At 33.4% G+C, this 16,514-nt stretch overlaps 1 protein-coding gene across 2 annotated transcripts in view; it reads left to right on the plus strand.

Moving 5' to 3' along the window:
• The window catches only part of PROX1 (prospero homeobox 1), an 80,413-nt gene that overhangs the window by 15,383 nt on the left and 48,516 nt on the right, over positions 1-16,514 (plus strand). For both annotated transcript variants that reach the window (XM_053712486.1, XM_053712487.1), the window contains exon 3: positions 5,035-5,142. In XM_053712486.1, the coding sequence (XP_053568461.1) occupies positions 5,035-5,142 (108 nt within the window). The remainder of the gene's footprint in view (positions 1-5,034; positions 5,143-16,514) is intronic.

Here is a 16,514-nt window from a genome sequence, read left to right on the forward strand (position 1 = left end):
GTACTTAAAATGAGGAATCTTTTTTTTTTTTTTTACCTGTACAGATGTATCCGCTGTTGATGAGACTTCACTTGTGTGTCAGTTTGGCAAATGCAAATATCTGGCCTTGAACAGGCCTGTTTTTCTTAAGATGCAAAAAAGATGCCTGGCAAGGAAATCAGCGAGCGAGAAAAACACAAATGGTTGCTGTTTCATTTTGCATTTGAATAAAACTTAATATTTGATTAAACATATTCATTTGCAAAGATATCTATCTTATTCATAACTTGAGGCAGGTGTATATTAACACACTACAAGGAAGAGCACAAGGTTTAAAGTATTGAAACCAAATATCATTTATAATGTAACCAATAGGATTTTTGTGTTTGCCATAAATATTAACAAAGGTATATGTTAATTAAAGGTAGATTAAAGTAGTAATTAAAAAATAATAATAATATAAACAAATCGTTAAAATCTAGAGACTATTTAGACAATTGATTTTTTACATTACTTATATTGAAACAAAGTATTATTATTATTTAGTTGTAGAGCGCGGAAAAATTCAATAGCTTCTCATTTATTCACTGAAATAAAAAGAAGAACCTCTTAAAGGGATATCACACTTAAAAATTCCTTTGTAATCCATATAAAAGAGCGACCATTTAAAAGATTTAAATAATTTAGCATTTGGGAAATGTATGTTTAAAAACAGCTCATACCTAGGGACCGGTTTCTAATTGGCTGATAAGAACAATTCCCACTTCTCTGTTGGTGGGTAAAGATAAACCTTCCCTCCAAAAAAAATGCAGATGGAATTTACAATATCTTCTTTTGTGCCACAATTAAAAAACTAGTTATTATCACTTCTTTTTTCAAAATTAAATATTTTAAATAAAAAACTTTATAAAATAAATGACATTTCTAATAGTTATGAAACTTTGAATCTTCTCTAAAATAGAGAAATATTAATTGTAGAAAATAACACATCTGTTCCGTTGTGTTCCTCTATGAACACACACCTCTAGTCTTGCTTCACCTTTTTGTTGCTGTTATTTAGTTAAGGCTATATTGTACTTTGTAAACACACAACACAAGACTCAGGTTGTTTGAACACTGCTTTAGGTTCAGCTGCAGTACACTGTTTCTCTGATCTTTTATGTTCCTGAGCAGATGTCTTTCATTAATTTATGGATTTATCATCTTTTCCTTTTTTTTTTTTTTTTACACCTGGCAGCTGGCTCACGTTTCAGCAGTTATTGTCTATTTTGCATTGCACATAGAATTGAATGTCATCTGTCTTCACAAAGCTAAGGCAAAGAGAATTGAGGCAGTCTATATGAACTTCTGGGATGAAGATTGCTTCTGTACCAAGTACACTTTACCCCCCTTAACTCCTTAATATTTATTTCTACTCATTTTCTTTTCTGCCCTTGAATAGGACTTAGCTTGTGTTGGGTACAGCTGTATGTTTACTGAATCTATTCCATTATGACTCATTGTGCGTGTAGAAGTATCCTGGAAACAGCCAGTGCTTTCTTGGAAGAACAGTTGCTTTATTTCAGAGCAGTGACTTAAAAGGCAAATTTACCAATTGGTCAGTCCCCTTATAATATAATAACAAAAATCAAGATACCTATCCAGATGCCTGCCTTATTTTGTATTAGATTGATAAAAAAAAATCACATAAATGTATGCATTACTTAAAGGGACACTGAACCCAATTTTTTTTCTTTTGTGATTCAGATAGAGCATGCAATTTTAAGCAACTTTCTGATTGACTCTTATTATCAAATTGTCTTCATTCTCTTGGTATCTTTATTTGAAATGCAAGAATGTAAGGTTAGATGCCGGCCCATTTTTGGTGAACAAACTGGGTTGTTCTTGCTGATTGGTGGATAAATTCACCTACCAATAAACAAGTGCTTTCCATGGTTCTGAACCAAAAAATAGCTTAGATGCCTTCTTTTTCAAATAAAGAAAGCAAGAGAACAAAGAAAAATTGGTAATAGGTGTAAATTAGAAAGTTGCTTAAAATTACATGCTCTATCTGAATCACAAAAGAAAAATGTTGGGTTCCCTTTAAAACTGGAATATTCTACTTTTTGTTTCTGTATAAGAACTCAAAATTTAACATAATATCCAAGTTAAAAAACAAAATCTGATAGCTTACTTTCCAAATATTCATATATTGGAACGTGAAACAAAATACAGGAATATCTACAATAAGAATAGTTAATTAAAATTGACATGAAACCCACACATCTTCTTTCAGGATTTAGATAGAGAATACAATTTTAAACAAGTTTCCAATTTACTACCATTATTAAATTTGCATAATTCTCTTGTTATTCTTTGTTGAAGAGATATCTAGATAAGTAACATCACATATCTGGAGCACTACATGACAGGAAATATTGCTGCCATCTAGTGCTCTTGTTAATGTATAACATTGTTGCAAAACTGCTGCCATCACGTGCACACTCCTGAACTTACCTTCCTGCTTTTCAACAAAGGATAACACAAAAATAAAGAACATTTGATAATAGGAGTACAATGAAAATTGTTTGTTCTATCTGAACCATGAAAGGAAATGTTGGGGTTGTATGTCCCTTTAACCCTTGAGTGCTAAGCACTTTCCCACCTGGGTGCTAATATTTTCTACGTTTTTTTTTTTTTTTTTAAATTAACTTTTTTTTTTATACAGACCCCCAAGACTTACACCATTGGAAAGGTTAGGCAGTGCGGGTCTTGGGGGTCTGTAGCTGCTTAGATACCTGAGATACAGGCTTCTAAGCAGCATGCCCCTCCTCCTATACTTAACATTGTTAAGTATAAATAAAGTTGCGCGGTGACGTCATCACGTCATTGCGCGTGACGTCACCGCGCATCACGTGAACCCCTGGTGATACCTGTCACTCTACAGGCATGATCGCCTCGGTAGCAGCGGTTAGGAGCCCCCAGATCTCCCTCAAGGTGGGAGACTGCTCATGACGGCTCATTAGCACCAGAGTGAGAAACTCTGTGACGGCTCAGAGCCGTCATTAGCACTGAAAGGGTTAATATAGATAAACATTATAAAATGTGTTTTGGCACATTCCAATTTAAAAACCTAGATAATTTTATATTTTGTGTATATATATATAGATAGATAGATAGATAGATAGATAGATAGATAGATAGATAGATGATAGATAGATAGATAGATAGATCGATAGATAGATAGATAGATATAGATATATATACACACAAGTTTATTAAAGAATTCTGACTTACCAAAACTCATCACTAAGTGGTAGGTAACAGCTTGCTCCAGTCCTTTATGTATTCTGACAGATGGCACTAAGAGTATAATGCACTTTTAGACTTCTCTATCAGTCTAATGGAGGTAGCTTAGGTTTTTTTTTTTCAATTCTTTTCTTGGCACAAGAAGTATGTCAGTAAAATTACCTTTCTTTGTAATGATTAAACCTCTGGGGCAAAACAGTTGAACGTATATATCTTTCAGCCATAGTTTCAGTAAAAATACATTCCCATTTTTAACCTCTCTCCATATATTTGTAGAATTAAACTATGATTATAACATTGAATTTAGAAGATATGTTAAGTAATATATTTAATACCTTATCAGTGCATCCTTAAGAGAAAATAAATATCCATCTCACAATTTTCTGGAATTCTGTGAGGAAAAATATTTGCATTACTGAGCATAGTATATTTCTTTAGATCTACTCTGGCTTTTCTCAATAAGTTCAATATCATACGGCCTGTTAGCCAGTCGTTAGAATAGACTAGGAAAAAGCTTTTGGGAAGAAGTCTTAATTGACCTTGGGGGTCCACATTGATTTTCTCCACATGCATCTTCATTTCTGATAAATTATAAAGCCATTAATTTGCTGAGGAAATGGCAGGGCCAGCCTGCGGCACAGATGTGTCCAAAGCGTACTAGCATACAGCTCTCAAAATAATGCCAAGAAGCTGGGGACAATTAGAGAGTCCTAGAGTGTTATGGTTGTCCTGCATTCTCTGGAGAACTGTTTTGGTTGCTTCTGTTTACAGATTTTAAAGATAATGATGTTTCCACATAAAAATGGCCTCCTTATTAGGCAAGTGGCCATTGCATATATTGATCTTTTAGGCCACCTGCTTTACCTTGTTAGCTTCAAGTATTACATTATTGTCATGGAATATAGTTACACTGCAGCATTTTTGTATTTTGATCTCTGTCTTATGCCTTAACTTTGTTTTCAGCAAAACAAAAATTATGAGTTATAAGTATATAAATAGGTAAAAAGGTTAGAAAACAAAAAATAATTTTCACATGACACAGTAAATATTCTAGGACCTTAAAGGGACAGGAAAATAAAAATTAAACTATAATGATTCAGATAGAGTGTGTAATTTTAAACAACTTTCCAATTCACTCCAATTATCTAATTAGATTTTTTCCCTTGGTATACATTGCTAAAAATCATACTTAGGTAGCCTCAGAAGTAGCAATGCAAAACTAGTTGCTAACTGGTGGCTGCATAAATAAGCTTCTTTCTTATTGGCTAATCCCATGTGTTCAGCTAGCTCCCAGAAGCGTTTTGCTGCTCCTTTAACAAAGGATACCAAGAGAATGAAGCAAATGTGATAATGTAAATAAATTGGAAAGTTGTTTAAAACTGTAGTCCCTTTAAATGTTTTCTTTTATTTAACACTATTTATCTCGATAACTATAAGTTATAGTTGATAAATATACACCAAAGTAATCCATGAGTGATGTACAGATTGGAGTTTACAGTGTATGTATTTAAACCAAAGGGTAGCATGTCTACTCGCAATATACTTTTTACAAACTTTTCTTTACTGGTTAATATACTTATGAATGTCATCAAAAAAGTCTTAATTTTGCACTGATTTAGATTCTTGTCCCTGGAATATATTAATGGGCACAACACTGTGATTGTTTTAAAACATATTTGACTTTTTGTGGTTACCCCATAAATGAAGATAGCACTTAGATATCTTTATTTTATAAAAAACATTTTTCCTTGACTAGCGCAATTCTACATGCAGGAAGGACTTTCACCCAATCACTTGAAAAAGGCCAAGCTTATGTTTTTCTATACACGGTATCCAAGTTCCAACATGCTGAAAACCTACTTCTCTGATGTTAAGGTAAGACTTTAATTTATTTTATTGTAATAAACATCTTTAAACTGAAATAATTTCAAAATCAATTGGTTTTAATTTTATGCAATCAGTATTTAAACCTAAATTTCTCTGACGAAAACTAGTTCAACTAGCCAAATCAAATTAGACAGTGGGGATATGATATATTCAATATGCGCAAACTATATGTGATAATATAAACATAATTAGAGGGGAGTGGGCAACCATCAGGAAGCTGGTACAAAATAATTTTATACAATAAAATTATAGCACTCATTTGGGCTAGTATGAAGAAAGGGAGATACTCCCTGAAAAGTAAACTTTATTTTTTGTTTATTTACTAAATCCCATAAGCATGGTTATTTTGTTGTGGATATATATATATATATATTTATATATAAAATGTATCACTTTATATTTTTTATATATATATATATATATATAAAATATATCACATTATTTATATATATATATATATATATATATATATATATATATATATATATATATATATATATAAAAAATAAAAAATATATCACATTATTTATATATATATATATATATATATAAATAAATAAAAAATATATCACGTGTTCTGCATTTTCTTTTGCTTTATGACAGATAAATGTAATATTGTAATTCCCCCCAAAAAAAATTTTGTCAGTTAATCGAAAATCTCATAATGTATAAATGTTTAAGTTGTCCATCAAAATCTGGCAGTGGGAACATACTTCTAATTGTCTTGTGGCAGTCGCTTCTGCTTACATAAGCAAACTGTAGAATCTCGTTCTTTCTTTCGAAAGAAAACAGTGCATTGACATCCTCCACGCACTAACTGCTTAAAAACAAAAGTGATGATTGTCTCTTATTTACAACTTAATTTGTTGTTGATGCCGTCTACACAGAACATAAGGAGCATGAATAAAATGACAGATTCAGGACACATTATTCAAATGAGGATATGAAAGCTGTTAGACTTACAGCTGCATCCTCCCTTATCCTACAGCATATTAGGCCCTCCTGTTTTTTTTTTTTTGTTTTTTTTCTCAAGTAATTATTTCTTCGCATCAACTTGATTTTATGTTAATAACTTTAAGTTTTTCTAAAATGCTGATAGGATTTTAATTATGCCAGTGATACACATGCTATCATTATCCATGTAACTCGATAAACATTGCATTAGTTAAAAACAAACAAAATCATTAGATTCAAACATGCTAAATTGACAACATTTGTTAAGCAGTTGCACGTGTCGAAAGTGGCCAAAAAACATAATTTAAATCTCCGGAATTTCAAATGCAATTTCTACTGCAGGGCTATACACTATCTTAGCTTTAAAAGTTAGATTTGATTATTGTTTGTCCACTTAGTTTATGCTTAAGGTAGACTTAAAGCCAATCTGGAATGCACAGTAGTACATTTCATGTTTGCATAGAGGAATTATTACAATATACATGCATTTGTATAAAGGTTTTAGTTCAAATTATCACAGTTTTGAGATAACGCTTATTGTGCATGTGGCCTGAAAATTTTTAGGTAGATTACAAGTGGACCGCTATTTATTGCTCCCGCTCGTGCGTTAACTCCATTCGAAGTAAGTTTTTGTGCACGTCGGGTAGCGCACGTATTTCAAGTTGAAAATAAAAAGGTTTCGAACGAGCGATAACCCGATGCGCTCCAAAAAACAAACTTGGAATATACTGACCATGCTAAAGTATTTCCCAATAGACTTCAATAAATGCGTGAAAAGTGGAAATAAAAATAACACCCTACTCACGCGCAAACCCGATCGTGTTTAACCAAAGTGTGCTAACCTTCACATAGCAGAATATGTTTTATTTGTCTTTAAATACATATATCTATATATATGATTTTTTTTGGTAAAATATATATCTATACATATATGTGTGTGTATATATATATATATAAAGGAAGAAGATTTGCACTCTCACCTCCAATGCAGCATACCAGGGTGTCATGAACGTAGGAGATGTACACAATGTTAAAGATCCACACTCACTGGATTTTTCAAAGTGAATAGTTTATTCAAACAGCGACATTTCAGAATTCAAACGCTCCCCTTCAGACTGATGTGACTTTTTAAATAAACTATAAGAAGTATATATATATATATATATATATATATATATACAGTATATAGGAATATCTATGTAAAAATACTTAGAACATATTCCCCTATGTGAAGAACATTGGAATGTGAAATATTTACAGTAGCTACACACTGTAACACTTTTCAATTCAATTGCATGTTTACTTTTCAACTTGTAATATGCACGCTATTTTTGACACGCCCAAGAAAACGTCATAAACCCCTTTTCACTTGCACGCAACAGTAAGTGCGCCATTTGTAATCTAGCCCTATATGAGGTAGAATGCGTGCAAATATATTTCTATCTTTAATATACTTCAAGCAGCAACTCAGATCATGCTGCATACAGAAAAGCTTAATCTGCCGTCTTATATTGTTACTAGAAGCAATTTTGCAAATATATATTGAAAAAAAAAAGTTTTTATGCAAATCTAAAATGTACTGTTGTGTATTTGAAATGCAACTTTTATGTCCATTTAAATCAAGAATTCAAAAACTCTGCAGCAATACAAAACTTATATTTCCGAATTTTTCACTAAAGCATGATGTTTTTAATGGATCAGAATTCTAGGATTCAAAGGAGTTTTCTGTTATTGGGCTGTATAGGAAACTAAGTATTAACCCCTTAACGAACACAACGTATCCTGTACGTTGCCGATCATTAAGGGATTTTATGCTAATAATAAGACCGCACTATTAGACCCTCCCCTCCCTCCTGCAGTCTTTCTCGCCACCAGAGAAAACAATCTCCATGGAAAGACCAGCAACGCCATTCAGGTGCTTAAGGAAAATGAAACACACGTTTTTTTTCTTTTATGATTTGGATAGAGTTTTGCTTCATTCTCTTTGCATCCTTTATTGAAGTAACAGCAATGTACTACTGGGAGCAAGCATAATACATTGGTAAACCAATTACAAGAGGCATATATGTGCACCCATCAATCGGCTAGCTCCAAGATTCTAAGCCTACCTAGGTATCCTTTATCAACAAAGGATACCAAAAGAAAAAAGCTAATTAGATAATTAGATAAGTAAACTGGAAAGTTGTTTAAAATTGTATGCTCTATCTGAATCATAAAAGACAAATTTGGGGTTTTGTGTCCCTTCAATACTGTAGACATTGTATTAAATAATGCACAACACCTCTTTAGTCTCAGAAGTAGCTGATCAAGTAGTCTGCTAATCATTTTTGAAGCAAAGACCCCAAAATGTTCTGATACATACATACATACATATATACAACTCTTGTGTTCTTTATTAAACAAAATGGGTTTGATAACAGTCTTAAGAATAATGTTCATGGTTTCTAGAATCCTCATAAGTCATTAATAGGACAGAATTATACTTTACTGATATATGCAACCAAATCAGCAGAAATACAGTACAGCAGTATATTTAACTTTAACATCACACTAGGTCTGTGTTCCTTGCTTGGTACCATCAATTTAAAAAAATAAATTTAAAGGTTACAGAAACTGTAATGCTGATGATCTGATAAAATTATAAAATGTGCGTTTTACTTTCAGCAGATGTCTGCTTTAAACCCTTTATTAAGTTTGTATACAGCTCGGTAGATATGATAGGGAACGGCCACCTGCCTTTTTTTTGTCAGCTGTAATCACTAATTTTATATTAGACAATTTAAAAAAGAAACAAGCCCTTTGGTTTTATCAGCATTGGAGCATTATTAGGGTCTGTTACAGGGTTCTGTGCAGAGAACAGGTTGGTTTTTAAGGATGCGGATATAAAGGCCTTTATTTCATTTGCTGTTAAAAGTAATGCCATTTTACCAAGTAGGTGCTGTTTATAAATGTGTTAAATAAACTGTAGTATTACATCAGAGCAGTTTATTTCTGAGAAATTCTCCCTCAAACTGTTTTGATTCCTACAAAGGGGTTAAACACATAGGCAAAATCAAATACAGCACACAGTTGTAGGATACACACATATGTGGCCTTTGATTGGCTGACCAGCGCTGGTGTCTGGATTGGTGCATGATTTATACTTTAGCAGAGGCGTAAAGATGCTGTGCTTGAGAGGAATTTGTCGAACTTTAAACCATTATGAAGAAATGGAAGGGGTTTTTTTTAATAAAAATGTACCTTTTGTTTGTTTAAAGGGTATGAATTAAAGGGACACAAAACACAAAATGTTTCTTTTTATGAATCAGGCAGAGCATGCAATTTTAAACAACATTCTAATTTACTCCTATTATCAATTTTTCTTCATTTTCTTGCTATCTTTATTTGAAAAGCAGGAATGTAAAGCTTAGGAGCTGGTCCATTTTTGGTTTAGCACCTGGATAGCACTTTCTGATTGGTAGTTAAACTGTGTTAAATGATCCCTTTTACAGTAAACTTCTGCAAACCTGTTGGCACATCCTTTGCGTATTTGTTTGCTGTGTGTAACATTTTCATCCAAACATCAATAGGTCTATTTTTCTCTTAGTTGTCATTTAATCTGTTTTAAACAAGATTAGATTGCTTGAATAAATGTAAAATGCATTTGCTATTCATGATTTGTTTTCTTTTTTTAGGGTTTAATATTTTGATATGGTATTGTGTTTTATTCTGTATTGATTATTCATTGGTACGTCCTTAGTTGTACTATATTTTGGATTTTGAGAAGGTTTTGTACAACAAAAAAAGACACAGATTTTATTTGCTATGCATCCTCTGAAATCCTCCTGTTGTTAGTAAGCAAAAACATATGCTTTTATCAGGGCTCAAAATGTCAAGTCCCACCCACACCACACCCGCTACTTCACCCGCTCTTGACATATGTTTAACCATTGTGAAACATTTTATAATATTGTGTTTATTTTATACCATAACAAATTAAATAATGCTACATATTTTATTAATTTAACAATAATAAGTTCATAGCAGTTAGAAACATCAACTAGTTTTTCTGGGGAAGGCAACAGCTTGATAGAAAAAGTAAGTTGTTGAACATAGAGAATGCAGAGAGTTCTGACAGTCATGGAAGGTCATAGCAGACCTGGAGATTTTTTAAAAAAAATGTAATCACTTCCTTCTCGCTCTTAACTATCTTTCTCGACTCCCTTCTCTCTTCAATCTCTCATTTTACTCTCCCCCTTCTCTCTCAGGCCATGGGGCCTATTTATCAAAGGTCTTGCGGACCTAATCAGACAGTGCGGATCAGGTCCACAAGACCTCGCTGAATGCGGAGAGCAATACGCTCTCCGCATTTAACATTGCACTAGCAGCTCACAAGCAGCTCACAAGGTCTAAAGACCGCTGCTTCATAACCCTGTCCGCCTGCTCTGATGAGGCGGACAGGAATCGCCGGAAATCAACCAGATCGAGTATGATCGGGTTGATTGACACCCCCCTGCTGACTCGCGGCCAATCGGCCGCCAGCAGGGAGGTGTCAATCAACCCGATCGTACTCGATCGGGTTGATTTCCGGCGATTCCTGTCCGCCTCATCAGAGCAGGCGGACAGGGTTATGGAGCAGCGGTCTTTAGACCGCTGCTTCATAACTGGTGTTTCTGGCGAGTCTGAAGACTCGCCAGAAACAAGGGCCCATAAGCTCCGTTCGGAGCTTGATAAATGGGCCCCTATATCTTCTCTTTACACTCTTTCTTTCCCCTCTCATATATTTTAACTTTTTTTCCCCGTCCATTCTCTTTTAACTCTACCTTCTTCTCTACTTTCACTTTTCCTCTCCAATCTCTCTCTGCCCCGTTTACCCTCTCACGAGTAACAGTCTAAGCACTAATGGGGTTCTCTACAGCCCTAGAGAAATAGCAATCCCTGCACTTATATATCATATCCCTTTAGATAATAGGTTTAGCACATAGCACAAAATGTGTGTTTGTCAGTGTTGCAATAGGAATGTACATTCTGCAAATACAATTTACCAACTTTGCCACTTTCAACATGATACCAAACTTCAGACTCAACATTCACTAACTAAGTTTCACTCGCCACCCTAAAAGTTCCACTCGCCAATGGCTACTGGGCTAGTGGAAATTTTGAGCCCTTTTATGCAAAATAACACAATTACACGTGGGAAGTAAACTGCAATTTCATAGAAATGAAAACCTAGGTGGATGCTTAAAGGGACAGTCAACACCAGAATTTTTGTTGTTTTAAAAGATAGATAATCCCTTTATTACCCATTTCCCAGTTTTGCATAACCAACACAGTTATAATAATATACTTTTTACCTCTGTGATTAACTTGTATCTAAACATCTTCTGACAGTCCCCTGATCACATGACATTTTATTTATTATCTATTGACTTTTATTTTAGCCAATTAGTGCAGTGTCTGCCACAATTCACGGTTGTGCTGACAATGTTCTATATAGGGTTTACCTGAACTAGCTCTCCCCTGCTGTGAAAAGCAAATACAAAGACATGTGATTAGAGGCGGCCTTCAAGGGCTTAGCAATTATCATATGAGCCTTCCTAGGTCTAGATTTCAACTAAGAATACCAAAAGAACAAAGCAAAATTGGTGGTAAAAGTAAATTGGAAAGTTGTTTAAAATTACATGCCCTGTATGAAACATGAAAGTTTTTTTTGGACTTGACTGTCCACCAAATACAGTTAATCGGTCAAAAAAACAAAAACAGACTAGTTATTACACATAACTTGAGGAAGTGCAGTAAGTTGGTTTAGGAAAATAAACTAATGGGAAAAAAATTGACCATAATATAGTATCTCTGAATTGTGCTGGAAATAAGGAAGTTAAAACCTACTTAGATTTTTTAATTTGCTTTGCTTTGCAAAGGAAACATTAGATTATGCAGTGAAAAGTGAAATGTAAATTGCCAACTCAATAGCTTTTTTTTAAAGTTATAATAATCTTATGTCGGTGTATTGATGATTTATAGTATCCCGTAGCACAATCAGATATACAAAATTTTGCTTGAATATTTTAATTAATATACATTTCAGATTTTTGCACAATATACAAAGTTTTGTAAATCAAGTGCGGTTTAGTGATACCCTTTGAAAAGCCTAGTGATATCCATGTTCCTAGTCTCCTGTGGTGTGGTAATTTAGGGGAGAGGTGATCTTGTGCTGTGTTCTAAGCACTCACTGTGTAGAATGTTGCAAGATTATATACATTTCACTGCACATAAGTATGATGGTGGAACTGCATTTTATTTGGAGGTAGTGGAACAATCACAATTTATAGAGGTATTTTCTCGCAAAAGCAGGCAAAATAAGTAATGAATGTTTATAAGTCTATAGGGGATTACATTTTGAGTTTATTGTCCCTTTAAGAAAAAAGAAGGGAGCTAAGATAAAAAAAGTGCAAACACAGAGAGAAGAAAGTTGCTGAGATTGGTAGGAAGATGAACAGCGCTTATTTGAATGTGCCACTAAACCTTAACATGCAGTTATAATTTATGGCCTGTGAATTTACTTCCTGTACTTTCCAAGGGTCCTGGTTTTTCTAGGACAGTCCCGTTTGTTGCTTCATGTTCCCTTGTATAATTGTCCCTGTATATTGCTTTGCATCATATAAGTCTGCCATGTAGAACAGGTTACATTGAACTTATGTTAGCAACCCACTAGCGAAACACTATGTTTATTTGATTAAACAGTGTGCATTGTCTTAATAGTGCAATCAGCTAGACATGCTACCGTTTCTTAACGCTGTTAGTGGCCAAACAAGCCGCAACCTTTTAATAACAAGGAGTGTCTTTTTCCTATTTTGTAGCAAGTTGATATGGCAGCCATAATCCTGTATTTTGGTAGCTGGTAGACCACTGCTTCAATTAATATATTTAATTAAGAAAGAGAAATTGACCCTCCTAACTCTGCCCTATTAAAGGGACACTTAAGTCAAATTAAACTTTTATGATTTAGATAGAGCATTCAGTTTTAAGACACTTTACAATTGACTTCCATTATCACATTTTGCACAGTCTTTTTATATTCACACTTTCTGGGGAAAAAGCTCCTACTGAGCATGTGCACAAGCTCACAGGGTATATGTATACTAGTCTGTGATTGGCTGATGTCTGTCACATGATACAGGGGCCGGACAATGGTAGAAAAAAAATTGCCAGAAAAAAAATATATTGCTTATTTAAAATTCAGAGTAGGTGTAATTGCCTTATCTTTTTATTATGCATGCGTTAATTGTGCAAATCTACTGTATTTAGTGTTCCTTTAAGCTATGCCTGCAACAGATGTCACTGTTTGTGACGTGAAAATGTTGTCAGGTATGCTGGTATCAAATGTATATCCTTAAAAAGCTATTTATAAAAACTAAAAAAAAAAACTTTCAAAGTCTCGTAGGACTGTATCTCACTCACACTGTAATATTTTGAGAATAAATAAATTTAAAAATAGCTATAAAATACCAATATTCAATCCCAGTTAAAAAATATTATGGAAAGAAATCCTTAATAGTATTTTAATTGTTTAGTGAGACCTTTTTTCTTTAAAACAGTAGATCTGGGTGTAGAATCTTTCTCCATATATATCATGCACTGGTTGTAACAAAAGATAATCCATGATCTAACAATGAGCTAGAATATATTCTGTGGTTAATATAGACTTTTTAAAATGAATTTTCTTTTGTCTCATATATATTTATATATATATATATATATATATATATATATATATATATTATATATATAGATTGATAGATATATGAGTGCATTTTATATGTTTTAATTTTATTTTAATTTTTATTGATTCCACTTCAGTTTAGAAACAAATACATATGTTGAATACGAGAGGAGCAACTTATATATACTGGGATCAGATTGCTGTCACACTACATAAAGCCCAGGTGTTAACTTTCGCTCGTTAAGTGAATGGCTTTGTCTGCAAACAAATGTTGTTAACCCAGATGTGAACCAAACTAGTATATATCACTAATGAAACCAATCAGAACTGGCTGATGTAAAAAAAACAAACAAACATAAAAAATACGGGCCATTGTAAGACACAGTGAGAGTAGATAACATAGCTGGTGTCAACACGGTGTCCCATTTATTTTGTTGGTCTTTAGGGACACTGCCCTTTCCCCTTCTGCTGTTTTGGCTGGAGGCTCTCTGTGAGTTGTAACCTAAAGGGAAATGATTGCCCTTTCAGATAAAAGTAAATACGCTAAAAAGCCCACAATAATTGGCTCTAATGTAAATATTATCTTTAAAGGTACAGTTAATGCTCAAACTCCTGTTGTGCATGTGAAAGAGCACTATTTAAAGGACTACTAAACACAGTAGAAATGCATAATCAAATGCATAATAAATAGAAAATGCGAATGCATAGTAGAATATTTTTCTGACAAATTTTAAAGTTTGTTACATTTTCCTTCCCACTGCATCATGTGACAGCCATCAGTCAATCACAAAATGCATATACCTATATTATTTTGCACATGCTCAGTAGGTGCTTCAAAAAGTGTGTATATAAAAAGATTGTGCAAATTTAGATAATAAAAAGTTGTTTAAAAGTCAGGCGCTTTATCTGAATCAGGCAAGTTTCATTTTGACTTTAATGTCCCTTTAAACATTTTAAAGATGTGTTCTTTATCTTTTTATTCATATTGCATAAAGAAGGATGTTTTGAAGCTAATAGGAAATGTATGTCAGTTTATAACTGATTGCTCACTTGCTGATGGGCAGTGTCATGCCTTACAAGCACAAAAACAAAAATCTTTTTTTCTCTGTACAAGAGCATTCTTAAAAAAAAAAACAAACTTAATACATCTCAAAATGTCCTCTTCTGGATGTACAAAGAAATATATTTTGTGTCCCTTTAACTTCTTACTTAGCTCTTTGGGTACTCTCGGTGGAAAATCATACCTAGGTAAGAGCAGGAAAAGCAAAGCACTACTGGGAGCTAGCTACCCATATATGCCTCTTGTCATTGGATCACTAAATGTGGTCCGCTAGCTCCCAGTATCATTGCTATTCTGGAGCTGACTTTAACTATGTTTTAACCACTTTGCAGGAGATGATCACACAGTTATATGAAAGCAACCGTGAAATCATAAAATGATGTCCTTTTAACAAAAACAAAATGTATTATTTTGATCACTTTGCATATGATACATTTCAGCAGATGTATTTTATTCATTCTAATGGTGTATTTATATAAAACTGCAGTATAGTTACTATAAATAGGCGATAATGATGATGATAATATTAATTGCAAGAACAGTGTAAAATAATTACTTACTAGACATAGTATCACAATAGCGCCAATATGACTTTATCAGTGTGAAAAAAACAACGTATGAGCATATTTTCTGATCAATACCTGATCATTTGTAATTCAACATACAAATTCTACTTTCATGAAGCTTGTAACAAAATCTTTTACTATCTATTTAAGCAGCCTTTTCAGATCTCTTTTTATAGAAGACGTTTTGATAGAGACAAGTGTTCATATGTCAGTTTTTAGGTTTTGAATGTGAATGAATCAGAATCACCTCAGATTTCACATTGAGCTGTTTTTCTTGTGAATCTCTCCACAGTCTCCCACTGGGAATAGTTAGCCTTGACCTCATTAGATGCTGATAGAATGACACTGAGAGGTCAAGCATAAAGAATCCTTTTATCCCCCTATCCTTTAAAAACTTAAACTTTCACTATAATTATGAGAATCACAGTGAAATTAGCAAAACAAACCCTAACAGTATTAAAATAATCTAAAAGTTGCACAAACAGGTGATTCTGTATTATGCAAACATATTAATAGTGATTAGAAACCTAAAACAGGCTAAGCTTCTGTTTTACTAAATGTGGCAGTATTAAAAGGGTAAACCATTATAGAGTCAGACTAAAAGTTGAATGGTCCTGTAAGAAAAAGTACTATAGTGGGACTCAATTAACATATCTAAATAATAAATTAAACATTATAATTCTAGTGGTGTTCAGTGGCACGCTTTAGTGATGTCATCAGTGTGTGCCTAGTGAAGTTGTTACACACCAATGTCTTGATCGGGCAAGTAAACCACTGACCAGATTTTGTTGGGATAGTGAGAGGAGTACATCAAACGCTGTTGGTAATTTAATGAATCATAAATTACATTTTTGGCCACATTTTTAAAAGCCCTGTGAGGACAGGGTTTGCGCTATCATATATATTTACATATATAGATCCTTTTTTTATATATGTGAGCTGTGTCTCTCCTATTGCAGTGTGCTTCTTTTCAATTAGTTTTCTTCCTAACACCATTACAGAGAAAAAGATGGTAATATATCAAAATGTATTCATCTTAGGTAAATAAACTCCTTTTCATGGAATAGTCTTTTTTCAT

The sequence above is a fragment of the Bombina bombina genome, chromosome 4, assembly GCF_027579735.1.
Source record: "Bombina bombina isolate aBomBom1 chromosome 4, aBomBom1.pri, whole genome shotgun sequence".
Classification (NCBI taxonomy): domain Eukaryota; kingdom Metazoa; phylum Chordata; class Amphibia; order Anura; family Bombinatoridae; genus Bombina; species Bombina bombina.